The following is a 24,449-nucleotide window of genomic DNA, read 5'->3' on the forward strand; positions in this document are numbered from 1 at the left end:
AGGAGTTAGCAATTCCTAAGAAAACATCCTCCACCCAGTATTCCAATGGTAGTCCAGGTAGTCTAACCCACACCGGGGCAGATTCAAAAAAGGAATCATTTAGTTCCATGTTAGGGGTCCATTTTCTAATAGAAAGAGATGATTTACCAAACATCCAGGGGCCTCCACTTAGAACTACTTCCAAATCTTTCCCACATGAAAAAGAAAACACAAAAAAACCCCTTAGCAGGGCAGAAACTTCAACCTGTCCTTTCATTCTCCATTTTCTTTTAACAAAGGATCTAACATCCTCAATATTAGGTTGGGGTCCGACAAATTCTCCCACCAAAGAGAGAGACATTAAAGAAATGCTATGATCAATAACCAAATTAGGAACCTCAATCTCAAGTTTACCTATTTTATTATCTGATATATCCTTCACAAAGGGGAGAGAAGATTTACAAGTCGGTTTGCCAAAGGCTTGTCTAGCGAAGAGGCTATTCCATGGTTTAGGTATTCACCCCTCCTTGGTAGTACCTAAATCAACCTGCACCACCTCGGGGCAAGAATCTTGCATGTTTTTTAAATTTTTAGGATTGAGAGGAGTGTCCCATGTTCGTGGGTCCCCATCCTGTCTTCCATCCTCATCATCAGCTATATGTCCTCAAGCTGTAGTGGATTCAGACCCAGAGGACCCAGCATTGCTGTTCCCTCCATTTCTCAAATTAAAATTTCCCCTTGCAAATGTTGTTCCCTCCATTTTCCCGTTCTTGCCCTCATCCATCAATAGATGTTGTTAGCTCCAAAGTGATGTTGCATATGTGATTAGTGACAAAAAATATCATAAGTTAATTGAGTAGCTAAACTAGGAATAGCAAGTTGAGCATAAATATTCGTAATAAATTGTTGAAATTGACGAGGAAGACATTTTTTAAGAATAAGATGAATCAAACGTAAATTAGCTAACGTAACTCCTAAACCAGTTAATTGACTATTAACAAAATCAAACTTTAATAAGAATTCATCGATAGTTTTAAAATCTATATACCTGAGATCTTCAAGTTGATCTTCAAGCTAAATTTTTCAGGATTCATTTGAGCTATCTTAAGTTGTTTTTAAAATTTCCCAAGCTTCATACGCTTTTGTACAATTTCCAATTAGAACATACAAATCAAGAACCATTGAAATACTAATTAAACCAAGTGCTTCCTCATTTTGAGCCTTCCATCTATCTTGGTTGGCTTGAGGAGTAGTTGTAGTGGGCTCAAAGGTTTTATCAGTTGCAACATCCAAAAGGTGTTTGAAACGAAAGATAAATGAGATATGTGTTTTCCATGAATGATAATTACTGCTATTTAATATAATTTCCGGAATTAAAGTAGACATGATAGCAAAATAATGGTTAGTAAAAAAATATTATCCCCTTTAATTTAAAAAGGACGATAAAATAAATAGCCTCCTTGATGAAAAATTGAATCAACTTTATATTTTTAAAAAAAAATTATCTTGAATTTTTTTTTGTTTTTAAATAACAAATTTAAATTTAAAAAAAACTTAAATTTTAATTAAACAAACTTATATTGAAAAAAACTTTAAATCTTTATAATAACAATTTTTTTTTTGTGTATTAGTAACTTTGTTTAAAACTTTAAATTTTATTTAAAAAAAATAAAAAATAAAATGAACTTAAACTTTACTTTTAAATAAACTTTTTATAAAACTAAACTAAACTTTTAAAGATTAAACTTTTACATTAAATAATAGCAAATTTTACTTTATGTTACTTTTGCTTTATTAGAAAAACTTTTATCTTAAATGAAGTAAACCTTAAGAAATAAAACTTTAATACGTAAAAGACTAAAGGCTAAGCTTTTTAAAGATTAACCTTTATAATGAAACAAGATGTAAAGTTAGAAAGTGTAATCAACTAATGCATTACACTGGCAGAGTATCCTCAGAGTGAATTGCAAAGGCAAGGAAAGAAGACCACGTACAGAGAGAAGAATACATTATGGAGAAGAGGTGAAATGATTATATTTAGTATTTTTTTTTTTGGTAGAAAAGCAACGTTACTCTGCAACAATTATAATGAAAAATAGTTTGCTTTCCTATCAAAGATGTTATAAGAATGATTGCACAGAAAAAATAAAAATATGAACCAAGCTATTTTTAGCAGTTTCAACTTGCACAAAGATGTTACCCTCAGAGGTGTTTCAAGGAAGGCAACGACTTAGAGTATGAACATATCTAATTCAACAAAGTAACAAGTCAAGTAACAAGGCAAGAGAAGGACCATGCAGGGGTAAAGAAAACAGGTCTACGACAAACAAAAAAATAGATCTATACAAATTCTTTAAGAGAAGTGAGACGATAATGGATCTATGTAAATAATAGAAGCAAAAGAGAAATATTAGAAAATGATTTTTAATTTTTATTTTTTAAAGATAATATGATCAGAGAATGTCTTAGTCTCCACCAAATATCGTTTATAAAACAGAGATAACACAGATATTGAAATTTAATGTAAATATAAAGGAGATGTTACGTAGAAATTAAATGAAGTAAAAAAATATGAATTTTTTTTGTTTCTTATCAAAACCCTACAAGAAGAGGAATGTTAGAACCTGCAAATAAACAAAGAATGTATTGGTGGATAATAAATTAGTTTTGGTGGCAAGCCAACCAAACAGATTAAGGAGGCTGAGTTTGGCGGTAAACCTTCCAAACTATTCACAATAAAGAAAAACCAGAAACTTTGGCGACAAGCCTTCCAAAGCCACAACTTTAAACTAGAAAGAAGAAACTTTGGTGGCAAGCCTTCCAAAGGTTTTCTTTTTTTAATTAAAAAACTAGAATAGAAGATTAAACCTGCAGGCAAACTTGTTAACGAGTTTGAAAAAAAAAAATTAAAATCTGAAATAAAAAACCTGTATAGTAGAAAATATTAGAAAAAGAACTTCTTCTCCTCTCAAGAATGTCTCCAAGAAGGTGAACTCCACATAATGGTAACCTTCATCAATGTCAACTTAAAACAAGGATTAGAAACCTGCTCTGAAACCATGAAAGGAAAGACAAGAGCAAGGAAAGAATAATAAAATCCAAGTAAGTTTATTGATGAAGTAAATTTTACCAAGAGAAATGTAAAAACCTTGGAGCAATCACTCAAATGTGAATAAGGAGGCACGAGAACTTTTGAAAGGGGAAAAGCAAAGAAAAACCCCTTGTGATATTGTGAATGAGGCAAAGCCTAAAATGTGTGTGTGTGAGAGAGAGAGAGAGAGAAAGAAGCTCTTTACAATATTGTCATTAAGAAGAAATGAGAGGGGAGACATCTCTTAAATAGAGATGAGGAGAGGAGTTACAAAGTAACTCCCAAATCTATGAATGCCACCATTCATAAAATATGTGTGCCATGTGTCCACACCCTCTTATGGAGGAAATCTAATATTCCTTAATAAAGGAAAATAAAAGAAATGACTTGTCCTCACACATGTACTAGACGACAATTTACATGTAGGAATTCCAAAGGAATATCCTAAACTAAATACAAATAAACCTAAGACAAGTGAAGATTAAATATTCTAACAAAAATAAAAAATGAAGTTCAAATTTTAATTAAAATTCAAATTAAATGACAACTTCGATATAACTAAATTATCAATATTAAATTTATTTAAATTTTAGAATTTAAATATGTTTTAATAAATTTTATATAATTTTTTCACTTGATTTATTATTATTATTATTTTGATTTTTATTAAGCTTTTTCAAATTTTTACTTTATTTTATAGATTTTTCAAAAAAAAATTACGATTTTTTAATTTTACAATTGTTAGGGATTTTTGGTGTTTTTTTACTTTGAGGATTTTTGTTGTTTTTTATATTTTAAAGGATTTTGTGAGAATAGTTATGCCTACAAATAACCTAAACTACCAAGAAAATGATGACCAACAAGAAGACAAAAGTGCAACCACTGAGACACAAAAGCATCAACACACAACAATGATACCAAGATGGAAATGCTCACACGACCACCAAAGACACACATGCAAGAAAAGGGGGACACTAAAAAGAAAGAGAATGGAAAGAATGAGTGGCAACAAATGACAACGCAAACAAATGGAAATGTGATGCTTTAGGATTCGGGGAATCGGGGTCTTATAGGAACTAAGTTTTTGGGGTTCCTGGGATTTTGAAATCTAAAATCGTGAAGACAACAAAGAAAAATGAAACTTGGAATTCTGGGATTCTAGGGTTCTGGTAGTGAGGAAGCTCTAGGCTACCAAAAACCTAGAATCCTGAATATCCCAAATTTTGGAAAGATAGAAAAAAGACAAAAGGAGAAACCTAGGAATCCAAGACTCTAGGGAATGAAAGAACTCTTCCAAACCCAAAAATTCAGGGTTCTGAAATTCTAAATAAAAGAGGAAAGAGAACAAGCAAGGAATGAAAGAAGCCCAAGATCTTAGGATCTAAAGAAAAACCTCAGGACCTCAGATTTAAAGACAACAAAGGAAAACAAAGAGAAAACAAACAAAACCAAAGCAAAATAGAGAAGGGACCCCAACTCAAGAAGTGAAAATAGGGGCATGTTATGTAGGGAAAAACACTACTGACACTATTATTCCTTATGTGAGAATGATACCTTGGCTTGGGGTTTTGATTCTAAAGGAGTTTATTGTGTTTCTAGTGGTAACTAAAAGTTAGATATTGGCATACATGATTAGAGCTTCTTCATTGGTGGAAATAGACATGGAAAAAAATTGTTGCCCGAAATTAATTTCTTCAGTTGCCTTCTTAATCAAAATAGGTTTCTTACTTGGGTTAACATTTAAACTCATGGATTTCAAGTACCTTCTAAGTGTGTTCTTTGTGGCTTTCATGAGGAGGATACCATCCCCCCTTTTTTTCAATGTCCCTTTCCTTTGGGTATTTGAATTCAATGGTGGAGATGATGGAAACATCTTATTATTTATGTTAACTCCATATTTAATTTCTCGGCTCAGTTTAGTTTATCTCCTACAACTAGTTCTTTTAAGGATTTAGCTTGGGATATTAGTCCCATTTTCTCTCGTGGTAGATTTTTTTGGAGTGAAATTGTCACCATTTCCAAGATCATTAGCATCTTATTGAGTATGTTTGGCATTAAATGTTTACTTTTATTCAAGAGAATGATTTTTCTAAGTTCTCTTTTGATTAGAATCTTTCTCTTGTGGATCTTATGTTTTTCTAGCATTCGGACTTATGTAATGTGATTGGTTCTTTTTCCTCTTATTATTGGACATGATCTTTTAAACATACTCCCTCTCACATAGTTACAAGAGATGGGATTGGATACTAGCTATAATATTTTAAAACTAAACTTTCATGGATTATCTAGTGGTAATCCTAGACCAATAGGGATTGGGGGTATTATCATGATAGTTTTGGTTATATGTAGTTCTTTTTGTTTTGATTAAGGATTAAATAGGTTTTGAAGGGACCTGAAACCCTAAGATTTTGCATGGATTTAGAACCTAAATAAAAAGTTTACCATAAGATATAACATAGACAACCAGTAGCCCAACCTCAACCTAACAACATAGTATAATTATAGAAGAACTAGCTTAAAAAATGAAAATTCTAAAGCTATACACCAAGAAGCCCATTCAAACATAAACAAAGGGGTTTTCCAGGAACCCTCAACCTTAACAATGGGTTTTGGTAAGGCTCCCATAACCTTAATCATGAGAATTATCAAAATTGAGTATATCATACCCTTCAGGATCTCCACCTCAATTGGAGTTAAAGGAAATAAATCAATAAAAAGACCAATCCTAGTTCATAAACAACCAAGTAATCTTGCACTATTAGCCTTCCAACAACACCTCCTACCATCGATCACAACATCCAAATGCACCTCAATAGGAGAAAGGCCATCTCCACTTAAAAATAAGATAGTATCACCTCTATAGGAAAAACTAGAGAAAACCAAGAACGATAAGATAGAAGAACAAAGGCCAAAACCAAGGTGGTAAGAAGGGAAAAACTAGAAAAAGGGCCAACAAAGATATATACAACCATAATAGCCCACAATGAAGGCACATTAAACAACACCAGGAGGATAAAAACACCCAACCATTTCCTCAAAGATAATAATATGAAAGAAAGGTTGAAGACATGATAAGGACAATAAAGGACTATACCCTTCAAAAACATGGCAATAGCTTTGGTAGCCATGAAATGGAGGCACATAAAGAAACATGAAAGACTCCTCGAATGCAGAAAAAAATGAACCCCCCAAAAAAGATCTCTGTAGAAGCATCCGGTTCAGAATCCTAAAGAAAAATCCTACCTTTACAGGGCTCAAAGAGACCTCTAAGGAACCAAAAACAGACTCATCCCTAACATGGCATCCAAATCAAGAGTAGGCCAAAGGAAAATATATGACCCCTACAATGAAATAAAATCTACTCTTGTGAATTTAAGAAAAAATGAGGGATGAAACTCTCCAATAGAGGCACCCCCAAGGAAGGAACAAGCCAAAGGGAGAAGAAGCATTATCCCCCCAAACAGGGCCAACCGCCACACTAGCATCGACCCCATCACCGGAATCCTTTGTTTCCTCCATCGAAACCCTACAACATGAATTTCCCCACTCCCACACATAATCTTTTCAACAAAAAAATGACAACCACTCCCATAACCAATATAGGATCACACGAGCCAATAGAGGCAGCCTCGTGATAAGAGAACAACAAGGCCATAGCCTTTTGAAAAGAGAACAACAAGTCCAAAGGGGAAATCAACATGATCCCTACAAACAGGGTCATCCACCTCACCCTCATCGTCCCCTTCACCTGGATGCTTTTCTTCCTCAAATGAAACCCTCCCTTCTCTCCTTTTATCGCTCCCATGCTCCATTTCAAATCCACTCACTTAAAATTATTTTCTACCAGAGCTGGGATTAATAATCAAATGGGAGCTGATGTCCTTCTTGTTGCAATTTATATTTCTTGTGAGTTGGGCTAGAAGAGTGTTGTTTGTGAGTTGGATTCCCTACTATTAATTTCCCTTCTCAATAATAAGAATATTGAGATTTCATCTTGGCATCTCAAGTCTATTGTTGCCCAGATTCACAGACACTTCAATTCTATCTTTTTTTTTTTTCATATTCCTCATGGATGAAATGTTGTTTATTTGCTTGCTAAATAGGTATTGTATGCTCCCAACAAATGGATTTTTTGGGACTATAATTCACTTTCTCTTAATTAGGTTACTCAATTTTCAAATCTACTTTGATGGGATGTGGGTTAATTATGGTACTTTTGTTTTGAGCCTTGCTAGAGTTGTGTGGGTTTGGGTTTGTTGGTTACTTGGCAGATATTTTTGGCACCTTTTTTTTTTCTTTTTGTGATAGCTTTGACTTTCTAGAAATCAATTTCTATTGTATTTGGGTCCTTTAATTAATAAATTTTAACTTTTTGTAAACAGAAAAGGTTTTTTACTTCCATATTATATATTTTTTAGAAGGGATAAAATTATAAATTCTTAAATGTAGATTTGTAACATTAATGTCTCCTAAACATATCTAGTACATATATATTTAAAAAAAATCTATTTATTAATATTTCTATGCAATTAGAGACCTTTACAATTATTAAGAAACCTATTTTCACTAGAAAATAAAAATTGTATATAATAATCAAATTAAAAATATTCAAAATTATACTCATTGAAATTTTTTTGCTAAGTTTTGTGATTTTACAAAATATATTATCCATTTGATTCTATTTAAAGTCCTCATTTGAAGGATATTCAATGAAAGGTATGTACTTTCAATTGGAAAAATAAAAATCAAACCTTTGAAGAAAGGTAATTTCCATAAATTTGAAAAAAAGGACTTTATTTAGAGGTTTCATTTTTTTATTTATTGAAATTACCTTGAAGGTAATTTTTGACTCATGTTTAAATGAATGTACATTCATTCCAAAGAATAATTTTAAGAGAAGGTTATGTTGGAAACACCAAGAGGGACAAATGAGAGGGAGGGCAGGGGTGGGGTGAATCAATTGTCACCGGATTTGACAAATTTAACCTTTAATGCAAATATGATTAACTATAGCAAGAATAGAGATAAGAAAAATAATAGCATAACACATAGCACCAATATTCTAACATGGAAAGCCCAGTCAAGAGAAAAACCATGGTGGGACCCTACCCACAATGAAATGATACTCTATAGTAGCATGTGAAATATTTACAATGGGGAATGCACAATCATTCAGGCACACTGCCTAGAGCTCAATGCTCAAAAGATAGTTACTCAGAAGGATACAACCTTGAAGGAAGGTACACTACCTTACAAAGAAGTCTCATTAACTTACAAGCAAATTCAAACAACAATAAGAAATAGAATAAACTGAAAGAATGACATTTGCCAATGTCTAATACCTGTTACAGTTAAGCTCAATCGTCTGCTTTGCAACACCAATTTGTACTCAAACACAATACCATATGATATAATCGTTGTTCGAACATAAAAATCTTTCTGACAATGCAGACAGTTTATCGATACATGGATTACATGAATATTGCATCTATATCTACCAATCATCAACCTTAATAATAAGGTCGGCTCAACCCTAAAGACCTAATTACAAAAATCTTATCATACGATACAAATAGAAACCATCGAACAAATATTATGATGTGAATGACATAAAATAGACCCAAACATATTATCCAAACATGTAACATCACTAGAAACATCTCCAAGATCAATCGCAATACGCTACACCACCAAATAGGTCACACTTAATGAGGAACACAACCAGATTAGCAAGATCATCAACACAACACAAAAATATCAATGCAATCCATCAAATAAAATAAGACATACTAGGAAACACAAAGAAGAATGTTAGAATCGTCAACAACAACTGCACCAACACCATCTTTTCAAATCTTCATCGATCAACATCTAGAACTCAAGAACACTCAAACAACAACAACTGTCACCTGGAAATATAACTTGTGAAGCACCAAATCATGAACCATTTGACATGAAGATACATATGATCATCATAAATAATATCCCAAAAACTCAACTCAAAATCTGATCACATTGGAATATATTGGATGCAATACCGAACTCTACAAAACTGAACACTAAGATACCAAACCATAAACCAGATCAAATAGTATGATCAATCAAGTTACCAGATGACTGAAACTAATCAAAAAATGATACAAGAACACCATAAATACTCCATTACAACATCAGTAAATCAATAAACCAATCTAAGCAATCTCTGCAATCATCGGATCATCAAGAACATAGGAATATGTTGACATCAATTACAACAACATATCTTAGCAACAACAATATCCAACAATTTCCCCCTTTGGCATTGATGGCAACATATGAATATGAGAAACAATCAATACAAAGAAAAAAATTATCTCTAGCAAAACACCCCCTAAGATTATGGATAAGATAGGTTTTACACATTCTTTCTCTCCCCCTTTGACATCTATGATAAAGGTTTGGAGAATTTATCTTTCTCCCCCTTAGAATATGAAACATGAATCTCACCCCCTAGAATGCATAACCAATAGAATACTCCACGAAAGAAGTAGCATCAACTCATCAATCAAGACAGAAAGATAAGACTGTGAAGTCCACTGGATTGATGCAACTCAATGCATCTACTTCTCATCAAGAGGGATAGATACCCCTAACTTGTCTCTCAAATAGACAAATGTTCATGCAGCCAGAGGTTTAGTAAATATATCTACAATTTGTTCCTTTGTAGATACATATTCCAACTTCATCTCTTCTTCACTTACTTTCTCCCTCAAGAAATGATACTTAATTGATACATGTTTAGTCTTTAAATGTTGGATCAGATTATTTGACATGTTAATAGCACTATAATTATCACAATAAATAATAGTATGCTCATAATAAATAACTCTGATGTCCTTCAACATTTGCTTCATCCAAACTACTTGTGTGCAATTATTAGCAGCAACAATATATTCAACTTCAATGATAGATAAAAAATGAATCTTGCTTCTTGCTAGCCCATGAAACCAATTTATTACCAAAGAAAAATGCTCAACCGAAGGTACTCTTTCGGTCATCTACATCTCCAGCCCAATCAACATCAGTGTAGGCACATAACATGAAGTCATCATTCTTTGGATACCATAAGGTATAGTCCTCAGTCCCTTTCAAATATCTGAATATCCTCTTCACAACAGTTACATGAATTTACTTAGGATCAACTTCATATATAGCAGCCATGCAAACAACATACATCATGTCAGGTCTAATATGAGTCAAGTATAACATTCCATGAACCATAGATCTATACAAAGTTTGAATAGATTTTAGGGATTCATCATTCTTAGACAATTTGTAGCTAGTCACCATAGGAGTTCCAATTGGTTTGGACTCATCAAGTCCAAACTTCTTCAACAATTTTGTTACATACTTGGCTTGTGATATAAAAATCCCTTTATCAGTTTGTGAAATCAACAAACCTAAAAAAAGAATTATTTCACCTATCATAGACATCTCAAATTCCTTCTGCATATCACTGACAAATGTCATGCACAAGTTATCATCACCACCAAAAATGATATCATCAACAAAGACTTCAACAATCAAAATTTTATTATTCTCAATTTTGAAATACAAATTACTATCAGGAGTACCTTTATTAAATCCCCATTTTAGCAAATACTTATCCAATCTTGCATACCAAGATCTAGGGGCTTGTTTCAATCCATAAAGCACTTTTTGAAATTTGCATACCATGTCTCCATCATCTGATAATGAAAATCCATTAGGTTTCTCAATGTAGACTTCTTCCTCAAGGTCACTATTCAAAAATGTAGATTTGACATCCATCTGATATGTCTTGAAATCTTTATAAGCAACATATGCAAGCAATAATCTAACAACTTCAAGTCTAGCCACCAGAGAAAATGTCTCCTCATAATTAATACCTTCCTATTGTGAATATCCTTTGTAAACCAATCTAGCTTTGTTCCTAACCACTTCACCGACCCTTCATTCAATTTGTTCCTAAATACCCATTTAGTACCAATTACATTCTTATCCTTAGGTCTAGGCACAAGCTCCCATGTGTCAATTGTTTCAATCTGATTCAACTCTTCTTCCATGGCTTTTATCCAATTCTCATCTTTACATGCTTCAACAACATCTTTAGGTTCAATCTTTGAAATCAAACATACCTCTTCAGCAACAAGTCTTCTTCTAGTCATCATACCTTTGCTCTTGTCACCAATTATCTGATTTTTAGAGTGATGCAATCTTACATACCTTGAGGTCTTCTGATTATTTTGATTCTCAGGTTCCTGCATTTCTTCATTGGCAACAACAATATCTAGATTAATTTTCTCCACCATATCATTTTGCTTCAACACTTTGGTCTGATTCTTCTTTGAAATAATATATTAATCATCATCTTGAAATGCTTTGATATCTCTTCCAAAATTTTCATCAACCTTTACATTTTCACTTTCTACTATCTTTCTCAACCTCTTGTTATAGCACTAGTAGTCCTTTCTCTTAGTAGAATATCCCAAGAAGATTCCTTCATCATATATTGCATAAAACTTACCTATATCCTAATCTCTCTTGATATAAAAATTTATTCTAAAGATTTTGAAATATCTAATATAGGAACATGACCAAACCATAACACATAAGGAGTCTTACCAGAATCACCTTTTATATGCACCCAGTTAAAGTATAAATAACAGTGCTAACCGCTTCTCTCTAGTATATTTTCAGCACATTTCGTTAAATTAGCATAGTCCTTGTAGCATCTAATATAGTCTTGTTCTTCCTTTCAACAACTCCATTATGCTGAGGGATTCTAGGGGTAGATAACTATCTTCTAATTCCATACTTCTCACAAAATGAATCAAACTCACTGAAGTAGAATTCTCTACCTCTGTCTGATCTCAAACATTTCAACTATAGTCCTATCTTTGTCTCAAACTTAGCTTTGAATATTTTTAATTTGTCCAATGCTTTAGATTTTTCTCTCGAAAAGGTAACTCACATCATCCTGAAATAATCATCAATCAACAACATCAAATATCTATCTCCCTGCAAACTTCTTACTCTTGTAGGTCCACATAGGCCAGTATGCACAAGATCTAACAATCCATTAGATTTATACTACTTACTCTTAAAATAAATTCTTGTTTTCTTTCCCATTTGACATTCTTTACATACCAAATTCAGGTTTGACAATTTTAGGCGGATCTCTAACTCCCTGATTAGTACTAATCTTAATCATAGATTCAAATTTAACATGCCACATTCTTTAATGCCACAACCAACTTTCATCAATCTGAGCAGTCAAGCAAATTTTCTCATCGGCATTCAAATAAAAGATATTACTTTTTATATGAGTTCCGATTGCAATCTCTATACAAGAAGCATTTAGGATCTTGCATTTATCATTCTTGAATTGTAAATTATATCCCTTGTCCACCATCTGTCCAACACTCAAAATATTATGCTTCAAACCTTCAACATACAAAACATCATTAGTGTTGTGCTTACCATTAAAGGATATTGAAACTCTACCATGGATCACACAAGCTTTGTCATCTCCAAATCTCACTATCCTACCATCATACTTTTCCATATTTACAAATTTTCTTTTTATCATCAGTCATATGATGTGAAAAATAGCTGTCAATCACCCATTTGTCTTTCTCTTCAACTTTAGCAGGCAAAGCTTTCTCTTCAGTAGTGCAATTTGTGGAGTCAGCAGGTATTTGTCCATCTTCTCTAATGGTAATGAACACAAATTCATCTCCAAATTTTCTATTCTCTGATTCTTCATCTGTAACACCTTCATCAACAACATAATAATAATTCTTCTAATATTTATGCTTCCAGTTAGGTTTATAGGGCTTATCATACTTCTCAAACTTCTCATATCTATCATTCTTATCATGCCTATCATACTTAGGCATTCTCTCCGGACATCTAGAAGCAAAATGTCCTATCTTATTGCAAGAGAAATATTTCAAAGGCAATTTAGCATCATAATTACTAGCACCCTTAGGCAATCTCTGGGCAATTAGGGCTTCAAGCTCATCTAATTCTCTTTCTTTCTCTTCTATTTCTCTTCTCTCTTTCTCATACCTGGATATCCTACATGAACTATCTTCAAAATCATATCTTTTCTTACTAGATATAGATGCTCTAAATGTTGTCTCAAACTTTCCATGTGAATCTCCAAATTCCCTCAGCTCAAATGCAACAAGCTTTCTAATGAGCATGTCTTTGGTAATAGTGCTCACACTCTGGATCTCATTAATAGAAGCTACCTTATTCTTGTAAGAAAGTGGCACTGATCTCAACACCTTAGCAACAATCTCATCTTCATCACGAGTTCCACTGGCACATCTGATTCCAAGAACAAGATCATTTACCTTTGCCATAAAAGTGTTTATGTTCTCATCTTCTCCCATCTTCAATATTTCATACTTCCCTTCCAAGCTCTGTAATTTAGCAACTTTCACTTGTTTATCTCCTTCATACAAAGTTTCAAGCTTCACCTAGAACTCATGTGCAGCCTGAAGTTCCATAACATTAGGCATCTCTGCATCATTTAGAGCACTCAACAATGCTTCTTTTGCTATGATATTATGCTTTGTTTCCTTGATTTCATCAGCAGTGGTTGGTCCATTCTGAGGGACATTGTAGATATTCTTAGTGATCTTTGGGTAATCTTCTCCAAGGCATTCCAAGTGCACTTCCATTCAGTTCTTCCATATAGTAAAATTATTTCCATCAAATCTCAGACTCTCCTTCTTGAACACATAAGTTGCCATCTCATATCTCCTCAAGTGGTCAAGCTTCTTTTAGAGGATCTATCTCTAATACCAATTGTTGGAAACACCAAGAGGGACAACTGAGAGGGGGGGCAGGTGAATCAGTTGTCACCAAATTAGACAAATTTAACCTTTAATATAAATCTGATTAACTACAACAACAATAGAGATAAGAAAAATAATAGTACAACACATAGCACCAATATTTTGACATGGAATACTGGGTGAAGGGAAAAAACATAGTGGGACCCTACCCACAATAAAATGATACTCTACAGTAGTATGTGAAATAATTACAATGGGGAATGCACATCCATTGAGGCACACTGCCTAGAGCTCACTGCTCAAAAGATAATAACCTAGAAGGATACAACTTTCAAGGAAGGTACACTACCTTATAAAGAAGTCTCACCGACTTACAAGTAAATTTGAACAACAATCTGGAATAGAATGAACTGAAAGACTGACATCTGCCAATGTCTAATACTAGTTCTGGTTAAACTCAACAGTTTGATTTGCAACACCAATCCTTATTCAAATACAATACTGGAGGATACAATCATTGTTCACACATAAACAACTCTCTGACAATACAAACACTTCATGCATCTATATATACCAATCATCAACCTTAACAATAAGGTGGGCTCAACCCTAAAGACCTAATTAAAAAAATTGCATCACACGATACAAATATAGACCACCAGATCAATCATTGGAAACATCTCCAAGATCAATTGCAACACGCTACACCACCAAATAGGTCGCACTTAATTAGGAACACCACTGGATCAAAAAGATCATCAACACAGAGCATAAAGATCAATGTTGTCCATCAAATAAAATAGGACATAACTAGGAAACACCAACAAGCATGTTAGAATCATCAACAATAGCTACACCAACATCACCTTTTCAAATCTTCATCAATCGACATCTAAAACTCAAGAACAGTCAAATAATAGCAATTGCCATGTGGAAATATAACTTGCAGAGAACCAAATCATGAATCATCTGACAAGGAGATACATATGATCATCAAAAACAATATCCCAAAAACTTAGTTCAAAATCTGATCACACCTAAATATACCGGAGGCAATACCTAATCTGGAAAATTGAACACTAAGATACCAAACCATAAAATGGATCAAATAGTATGATAAATCAAGTTACCAGATCATTGAAACCAATCAAAAATAATTCAAGAACACCAAAAATACTCCACTACAACATCAACAAATCAATAAACAAATCTGAGCAATCTTTACAATCATCGGATCATCAAGAACACAGGAATATGTTGACATCAATGACAACAACATATCCTAGCAGCAACAATATCCAATAGGTTATTCCTACTTTTCTCCCTAAACTGAATTGAAAAATATAATATCCCAAGTTTTCAACTCAATATTGTGAGGTTACCCACCATGAGAGTTAATGGATCTTATTAATGCATCTCTTATAAATATTGTAAGCTAAGTGGATCATTAACATAATTATCTCTTTAATTATTTTGATTAATTAAAATAATAAATTAATATAACTACTATATATAATATCTACTAATAAAACAACACAGTAAATTATAATAAAAATCCTTGTATTGCATAGTTTTGATCCATAATTATTGTCAAACTTATCATATAAAAACTTTAAATGTGACAAACAATTATGAATCTAATATTCTTTTAGATGTGTAAAATGTAATAGCTGAATCATTAGCCTTAGTAGTACAAACACACATATGATAAAACACCATCCCTAAATAAGTTCTCATGGTGTGATCCAATCACTATATGTTGAGTCTAATATTCTTAATTATGTCCAATCCATTTATAATTTTCTTTCTATTCTTCTCAATTTGACGATGTCTTTTTTGTTGTTGCCAATGTTTCAGATCAAACATCATGATCCTTTATAATTATTTTTGGTGTGGTCCAATTAGATTTTGATTGGAGTAAAATAGGATTTGAAGGGACCCTAAAATCCTTCACAAAAGCGAACAACCATCACTAGGAGAGAACTAGACACATATTAATAATTGGCCAATAGAAAAACAAAAGAGGAAACAAAGGGTGAATAGACCCCAAAGCCTACTGAAGATTTTTTAACATTTTTTAAGCTTCATCATTCTTTTGAATTTTACGCTCACTGATATTCTGAACATCATGGAAAATATATGCATCATTCTTACCTTTATGATTGTTGCGTGATCTAGTGAATGGGACAAGAATAGGTCCTATACCCATGCCATGTTGATTTACAATAGCAATCTTCTCATCATCATCCACAGAAGTAGATGGGAGCCTTAATTATACTTTGACAAACATTTAAAATTCATATCTTATCATTTAATTGGTTGTGTGATGCTAAAAATGTTGTATAAGATAGGCATACACATATAATGAGACAATAAGATGCAATTGAAAAGCTTAATCGAAAACTAAATCAAAGATGCAAACCATAGGCCTTCCTTGAAATGTCCCATTTTCCTCTATTCTTGAGGACCTTGAAAGTGTTGGATTGATGGGCCCTCAGTGGAGCAATGACCTCCAAAGTGACAACTCAAGAGTTGAGTAGCTATTTGATCATGATTAACTATGGAGATGATATGAAATGCATGATTCAAGAAACTAGATTAACATGCTATGATAAATCCAAAAGCTAATTACTAGATAATTGAAATGCAAATTGCCTATAGTAATGATGCCTAAATTGATATGAGATGGGATCCATATTGCTCCAAAATTAGGAGTATTTATAGGAATTTTAAGGCCAAAGCTGAGGTGGCAAGAATCGATGGTCTAGATTTGATCTGAAGATATCAAGGCCCATGATTGAGGAAGTTGGAGAAGAGGTAGGAGGAAGGGACACTTGTCATCTCTTTGGTGACAAGTGTCAATGATCCTTGCTCATGAGAGGGCAAGTGTCCAAGGGAGGAGACATGTGGCAAAAGTGCCATGTGTCTCAAGGAGAGAATATCCACACCATGAGAGGTTAGGATAAGGAGGTTGGAATGTGCAAGATAGGATAGGGTTAGTTAGACCCAAGATTAGATTGAATGGGTTAAGTTAGAGGATGGTTAGGTTGGGTGGTTAAAGTTAGGAGCCATGTGCTCATTTGAATTTAGAAATTCAAATAATTGGAAAATGGTAATTAATCTCAACAAACTTGAGTTTGTTAATCTTAATTAGGGATTAGAAGAATTGATTAATATGGGGAGACATTAATTAATTTAGAATTAATTAATCAAAGGGGATGTGAGATGAACTATATAAATAAATCATTTAGATTTATTTACCAGTAGATAAATAGAGAAATTAATTAAATTGCTTGTGAATTCAATTAATTTGGAAGGGGAATTAATCAAATAACTGTGTTTTTAATTAACTATCTTCAAACCATTTTTAGGTGTATACAGGTTGAGACCCTCAAAAGTATTTTTCATAGCAATTCTAATCATAGCCACAACAACCATAAGCTTATCATGAATCTTATCAATGGTCTTTTCAAGTGGTCTAGTTTTTTCCTCATGATCCCACTTCATTTTTTTCACATCCTTGGCCACATTTTTTATAAGAGTAATCATTTTATCTACATTATCTATAAAAGGGCCATGTTTATAGTTTTCTACCCTAATTTCTCTTTGTCATTAAGGTTATTTATCCTATCCTTAATGATGTCAACTATTCTATTTCTTAGTGTACCTATTCTATTTATGAAAGAATACTAATATTAATGATGTCAAAATAAAAATTAATGCCTTCCTATGCTTGCAAATCTACCCATTGTGGCATGACATGCATTTAATTGGTAGGGGAAAAGTTCAACATTTCATGCAACTAGATAGTGAGATCTAAACAAATCAAGATCATTGACAACTGAGCAATAAGAAATGATTGGATAAAAAAAATTATATCTTTTAATATATGTTGAAATTATCATGATTCCCAATGATATGAAACCTAAATGAGCCATCTTAACATTAGATCTGAAACCATGTTTGAAGAATTTCGATTTAATTGATCTATTATCTATCTACATATATCTTGCTCGATAAATTAAAACATATGTACATTTCTACATATAAGAAGACCAAATTTAATACATATAAGTGTAAATTATTATTTAATATAATCAGATGAGAATTATAATCGAAATGAATTTATTATTGAAAGAATCATATTTATAGCTACATGTTGTATTTAATTTTAAGTAACATCGAAAAACATATTTTATGAATAATTTATAATAACAATATGGAAAAAGGGATTATACAATAATAACATCTCTCTCAAATAATTTATAATATCAATATAGGGGAAAATAATTTAAGAGCTTATAAATTAATGATATTATTTTTAGGCATCAAAAGAACAAGAGAAAGAGGGTTAAGCATAATTTTATTTAATAAAATCTTCGAATTTAGTTATCCAAAGGGAGTTTCACAATGTGCAATATATACAAATGTTTTTTTTTATAAGGCTCAAATAGCTTCCAACATAAGTAATATAATATGAAGACTATGATATACATGTAAGAAAAGTTATTATGATTTATATGAAAAAAATATTTGTATTTTTAAATTATAAGTAAATGTATATTTTGAGAATCTTAAAAATGTAGGTTATTTTTTATAATAAAAATGATAAAATAAAAAATTATAAAAATATTTATAAGAAATAGTAGAAATTGTTATTTTTATATTTATTAATATTCAATGAATATGAAGAAATGTGAAAAGTATTGATCAATTTTTATCTAATAGAAGCAAAGTAATATCATTAAGATTTATTAAAATATAGGTTAATTTTAATATTGAAATGGTCTTCCACTTTTGTATTTATTATTAGATATTTGTATTGTTTGTACCTTCTTGAAATCTTCATCATTATGTAATTTCAAATATTATTTAATAGATATTTAATAAAATAAATAAATATCAATGCATGATAAATATTTATTGAAATGTGCAATCATTTTAAATTTATTTATTTGAAAAACTTAAGAGATATATTTTAAAATTGTATATCAATTTTTAATTTTAATTTTAATTTTAATTTACACCATCATATTGTGAGACTCCTTCATTTGTAGGTATTTAATTCTAATTAAAATCAACATTTTTAGCTTTGACATTTTTCAAGGTATCTTCTATATAAATGAAAGGTTGAAATGAAAACTTTAACTTTGATATATCATATTAATCATGTAATAAAAAATATTCTACATTCTAAACCAATTAAAAGTTTCAAATGAAAACTATAACTTTGGTACATCATATTAATCATGTAATAAAATAACTATTCTATATAATTCAAAATTTGAAATGAAAACACTAATTTTGAAGCATTGTATTAATCATGAAATAATTAAAAAAACTTTTATATTTTATATAATTCAAAGTTTGAAATGAAATTTGTAATGTTAGTAATATGCTTAGGCATGACAAGTAATCATATATATTGACCCTTTATTTATATCTCCTTCTCCCTCTCCCCCTCTCACTCTTTACACATTGAGCTATTTGTCCCCCCTCTTTTCCTCTATCTTCCTCTCTACCTATCTCCCTCCCTCTCCCACTCTTCTTCTCTCACTACCTCTCCATCTATTTGCCCCTCTCTCTCTCTCTCTCTCTCTCTCTCTCTCTCTCTCTCTCTATATATATATATATATATATATATATATATATATATAACTATTGGCGGGAACTTGGCACATTGTGTTTCTTTTTCTTGGTGTCTTCCAATAGTTGGACATTATTTACATCTAGGGGACCAATTATATAAACATTATATAAGATTTTTTTTACGAAAGGTATAAATTAGATTATCGCAATCTATAATTTTATTCAACAATGTAAAGAGAGATCAATATTGTTGAATGTTAAAAAATAAATTGTATAATATTAATATTCTTTGAAAGTTATTATATTTATGTAAAAAATATTTACATAAAAATTAAGCATTCTCATATATGTTTGATTGGTATTTAAAAAAAGAAATTAGAGTTCAAGGGATTGAAGCATTGAGTTCTCATTTTGGAGACCCATGTTTAAATCTCAAAGTAACATCCAATATGGAATTTTAAGTTGCAATTCTTGGTCTTCCATAGTTGCCTTCTAGTGTGGAGGTGATTTAAAAGTGAATTTTTTAAGTTGTGACTCTTGGTCTTTCATAGGTGATTTCTAATATGATTGCTCAAAAAGAAAAAATATTTGTCTCATTTTTGTGCTCAAAAGACTTTGTATTGATCTCATACGAAAAAAAATTCTAAACAATTATTAACACAAAAATGAAATATTTTAATCTCTATTTAACAAAAAAAATTGGGTTACCAAAATTCATCATTACTAAAATTTTAAAACTTATTAAAACAAAAAAAATAAAAAATTTAGTGAACAAGTTAATATTCAATTAGATGTTAAATCATTCATACTTCTCATTCAAATATTTAAACGTAATAGAATCATCGTTAAGAAAAAAGGACATAAAACGTAGACAAATCATCAAAAATATTCGCGAGTCGTGGCTACTTTTTTTTTAAAGTGTTGTTTCTCTTTGCCGACGATTTAATTCCTTCCAAAACAGAAGATGTCCTTTCGTTTCCCTCTCTAACAAATGATTATCATATTCGATGCAGAGGTTTGCTTGAAACTTTGTTAAAACAGACGAGTAGAAGATAGAAGGGAGAAGGGATGACTGAATTAAAAGTATCTAGTTCCTCCAAAAATAAGAAAATTTCTGAAGTAGATGGCGAAAGCCAAGCACCCAGCAATCCTTTATCTGGATCGTGGGTCATCGAAGTAAAGCACGTATTTGGTTCAAAAAGTAAGATGCTGCATTCGTCTATGTGGGAACTGTCTCGAAAGGTTTGCATTTACAGGGTGCCCAAATCCTTAATGATTTCTAAAGGAGAAGCATATGTTCCTTTGGTTGTGTCGTTGGGACCTTACCATCATCAGACAAACTCTATATTAACTTCAATAGATCAACAGAAGCTGAAAGCAGTTGATAACATATTGAGAGGGTTTGAGATGAAAAAGTTAATTCGAGACATGAAAAATTTAGATAGTAAAATCAGAGAGTTCTATGATGGAACAACTGATTGCAATGATAATCAAGTGTTTGAAACTGTGAAGGCCAAGTTGACAGGAAGGAATCAAAACTTCGACAGTCAAAGACAAGCAATGGATCAACACATGCCGAAAGTTGATGAGATAGTGACAAGGGTCAAGGCGACCAAGTTGATTGAAGAGATAAAAAATTTAGACTCTGAAATCAGAGAGCACTATGATGAAACAATTGACAGTGATGAGGAAACATTATCTTGGATCCTAACGATGGATGCGTGTTTTATTCTTGAATTCTTCAGGATCTATCGTGATGGAAACACGGTGCATTGGGACATATTAAATGACATCATGAAGTTGGAAAACCAAATTCCATTGTCTGTTATCAAAGTTTTACTTAAATTGAAGTTTAAAAGGGAAGATGACGTAACTTCTCACTTAACTGGACTGCTGCCGTTGAAGATGTTTACCGGATTTCCTTTCAATTACTCATCATCATCAGGTGGTGGAAAATCCTTCGGCAAACTGATTGAATCTATAAAGAAAAATCCATGTCATCTACTCGATTTGCAAAGAATGGTGATTAAGGATCTGTTAACAGATTCAAATCCGGAATCAGCTACTGATGGTGAACCTAATGGTTGTGCTAGCGCTGAATGGTGTATTATTGTACCGCTACCTATGTGGGTGCAACGACTCAGCTGCACTGATATACTTAATCGTCTTTTTCCAACAGATTCTCATGACAGATCTACCCCATGTGCCGAATCACTCCACAAGGTTGGTATCAGATTTCAACGAGGCCAAGTAGGATTTGAGAGCGGTAAGCTTTCCCTGCCTCAAATCGAAGTGAACAACATCACAGAAACACTGTTGAGGAACTTGATGGCTTATGAAGAGTGTCAAAAGTGCTCCTTCTCTCCTGACGATACAGTAATTTCACATTTTGTATGCTTCTTAGATGATTTAGTCGAATCGGAGAAAGATGTTTCCATCCTCAAGGAAGCCGGAATCATCAAAAGTAACCTGGGCAGTGATAAAGAAGTAGCGGATATATTCAACCATCTCCGCAAGGGAATTACTGTTGAACAAGTTAATAGATTTAAGTGTCTAGAGGTTGCTCAACAGGCAAGAACATATTATTACAGCAAATGGAAAAAGCCGATAAGGCGTGTGAAGGACGCGTATTGCTCAAAACCATTATATTGGGTGCCTATCCTCGCGGCGACAGCTATTCTTGTTATGACTGCTGTGCAAATGGTGTATGCAATAAAGAAAGGCTAGTGTAGATATGAAAATGTGATTACTAAAATAACAAGTAATTATTTATAGCCTGTGACATTCATTCCATATGGCGGATGTCCTTATTAGTCCTTGCCGCTTCCAGGTACCACTGTGTTCCTTTATTGAGATTTTTTTAGAAATATGTAACTCGAAATCAATAACATTATTGCACTTTCTTCTTCTAAACTTACTAGTAACTGTTTATTCAGACATTATTATGTTCAAAATTATTTCAACAGTTATTCAGGCTGTACATATATATATATGCAGTCTAATATTTTAGTATACTTTTTAAAATAAGTGCTACATTGCACCGTAGTTCCTTCATACTTGGTAGGACAATTTTGTTGTGAGAGAAAACTGAATGTTATTGTATGATTATGAATTTCGTTTTGGAAAATCAATATTATTGATTCTGAGGCAGCTTTGGGCTTGTGTGTTCCAATGCATTTGAGCTTATGTTCAATCGTCTTAACTTGGTTTAGTGCTTTTTGGATGTTGCCCAAAGCTCATGTTTAATTGACGTCATGCGTGATATTTTAGAGTTTGTTATCTGTGCTTGAATTTTGGATTTGGGTTCAATGGTAGTATGTGGTGTGATCATTTGTAGTAAGGAATATGGCCCCAAGGAATATAGATTCCTTGTACTATATTTCCTGCACTTCATTCCAGTTAACATACATAGGAACTAGGATATGCAAATTCTTGATCTTGCACCTTTTATTTGATATAGTAGTATTAGAATGCATAAAGCCTTGTGTTGCACCCTTTGTTCCATAGCTCAGCGGTTAACTGCTTACTGCGCCTGATCTCGCATTAGATACTATGTCTCAGCCCTGTGTTCTTCCGACTTTTCACTCATTTCAAACAAGTCCACTAGACGTGGATGAGGAGGGAAAACTGCTTTACATAATGCTGCTATGTACGAAGATTATTCTCGGGCTGATGAAATTATTTATCTAATATTGGGGAAATGGCATTACAAGAAAAAGCTTATATAAGGAAAATATGTTTTACTACGCCTTTGAAGATTCAATGCTTATAAAAAATAGAGATGATCGCAGCCCTCTTTATGATGCAACCGAAGGAAAGTTCGATGACACAGACATAATTCATATAATTATACTGAAGATGGAAAGTAAAGACATCTCCCATGATGATTTACCTGAATGTTAAAGGGTGTTTTCACTATATAAATGATTATGCTATAGAGTGAGTGACAATTGTGTGTAATCTCTTAACCGAAGCTACGTTTATAGGACTAGCTTGTTACGTTGGAATACTACATTGTTTCTCTTATGAATAGTAAGATGAAGTGTTTGTATTGTGCATATAAGAATGATTTAGTGTAGATCATGATGTGTAATTCAAGAACTTGTATGAGATGCATCTATATATAAGTAAATAGTAGCTTAATGATGCCTTTCTTTTTCTTTTATTCTCTTATATAAAATGTGAGGAAGTTAACTAGTGATGTATGGGTACTAAATGGAACTATTGGGTGTTTGTATGTGTGTAATCCTGCATGTAAGAAAAGATACTTGAATAAATCATACCATTTATGGATTTGAGACTTATAGCTGCATTTGTAATGTTAGGAGACCTCATGGAAGGTTGAATTTGCATATCTTAGAAAATGATGTAAGTAGCTGCATGGTACGATAAATATGGCATGTCTAGGAAATTCAAATTGTTTATGCATAATTTTTGCATGCATATATTGATTGTAGTGCAATGCTCTTCCTTCCTCTTCTCTCTATTTGGGTATAAGATCCAAAGTGTCTAGGAGTTTATTGATATTAAATAGAAGTATTAAATTATCATTGATGAATATGATTTTGCATACATTAAAAGAGAAGTTTGGATGGAATAAATTTCATTGAAGATTAAGATTTATGTATTGCATCCATGATTTCCATTTAAAAGAAGAATTAGTTAGGTAGGATATCTCTTGCATAAATAATATAGAAAGTTTTATGAATTAATAGATTAAACAATCATGTTATAATATGTGTGACGAATAAAGAAAAGTTGGTGCATTGCATATATAGTATAGAAAATTTGAAATCACACAATTGTGTCTTATTTGGTTTGGTAAGATAAAAGTCTTAGTTTCGTGAAAGATTGGCATGGTGTTAATGAAATGTTCTACGTGATCAGATGGATAGATTAAGAAAAGATGCTATCTCCTTACCCTATTTAAATTTAATGAAAAGTTCTTGCTCAGTGAATTC

The 24,449-nt window shown here is 32.3% G+C and overlaps 1 protein-coding gene across 5 annotated transcripts in view; it reads left to right on the plus strand.

The window, feature by feature from the left end:
- LOC131078252 (putative UPF0481 protein At3g02645) overlaps nt 1-23,583 on the plus strand; it is a 95,821-nt gene extending 72,238 nt beyond the window's left edge. For 3 of the 5 annotated variants that reach the window (XM_058015910.1, XM_058015911.1, XM_058015912.1), the window contains one exon: nt 20,502-22,603. In XM_058015910.1, the coding sequence (XP_057871893.1) occupies nt 20,557-22,215 (1,659 nt within the window). In that variant the 5' untranslated portion in view covers nt 20,502-20,556 and the 3' untranslated portion in view covers nt 22,216-22,603. Of the gene's footprint in view, nt 1-1,926; nt 2,002-20,501; nt 22,604-23,035 lie in introns of those variants that run through there. The other 2 variants (XM_058015909.1, XR_009113753.1) reach the window with 2 other exon arrangements.
- The last annotated feature ends 866 nt before the right edge of the window (nt 23,584-24,449 follow it).

This window comes from Cryptomeria japonica, chromosome 7 (assembly GCF_030272615.1).
Source record: "Cryptomeria japonica chromosome 7, Sugi_1.0, whole genome shotgun sequence".
NCBI lineage: Eukaryota > Viridiplantae > Streptophyta > Pinopsida > Cupressales > Cupressaceae > Cryptomeria > Cryptomeria japonica.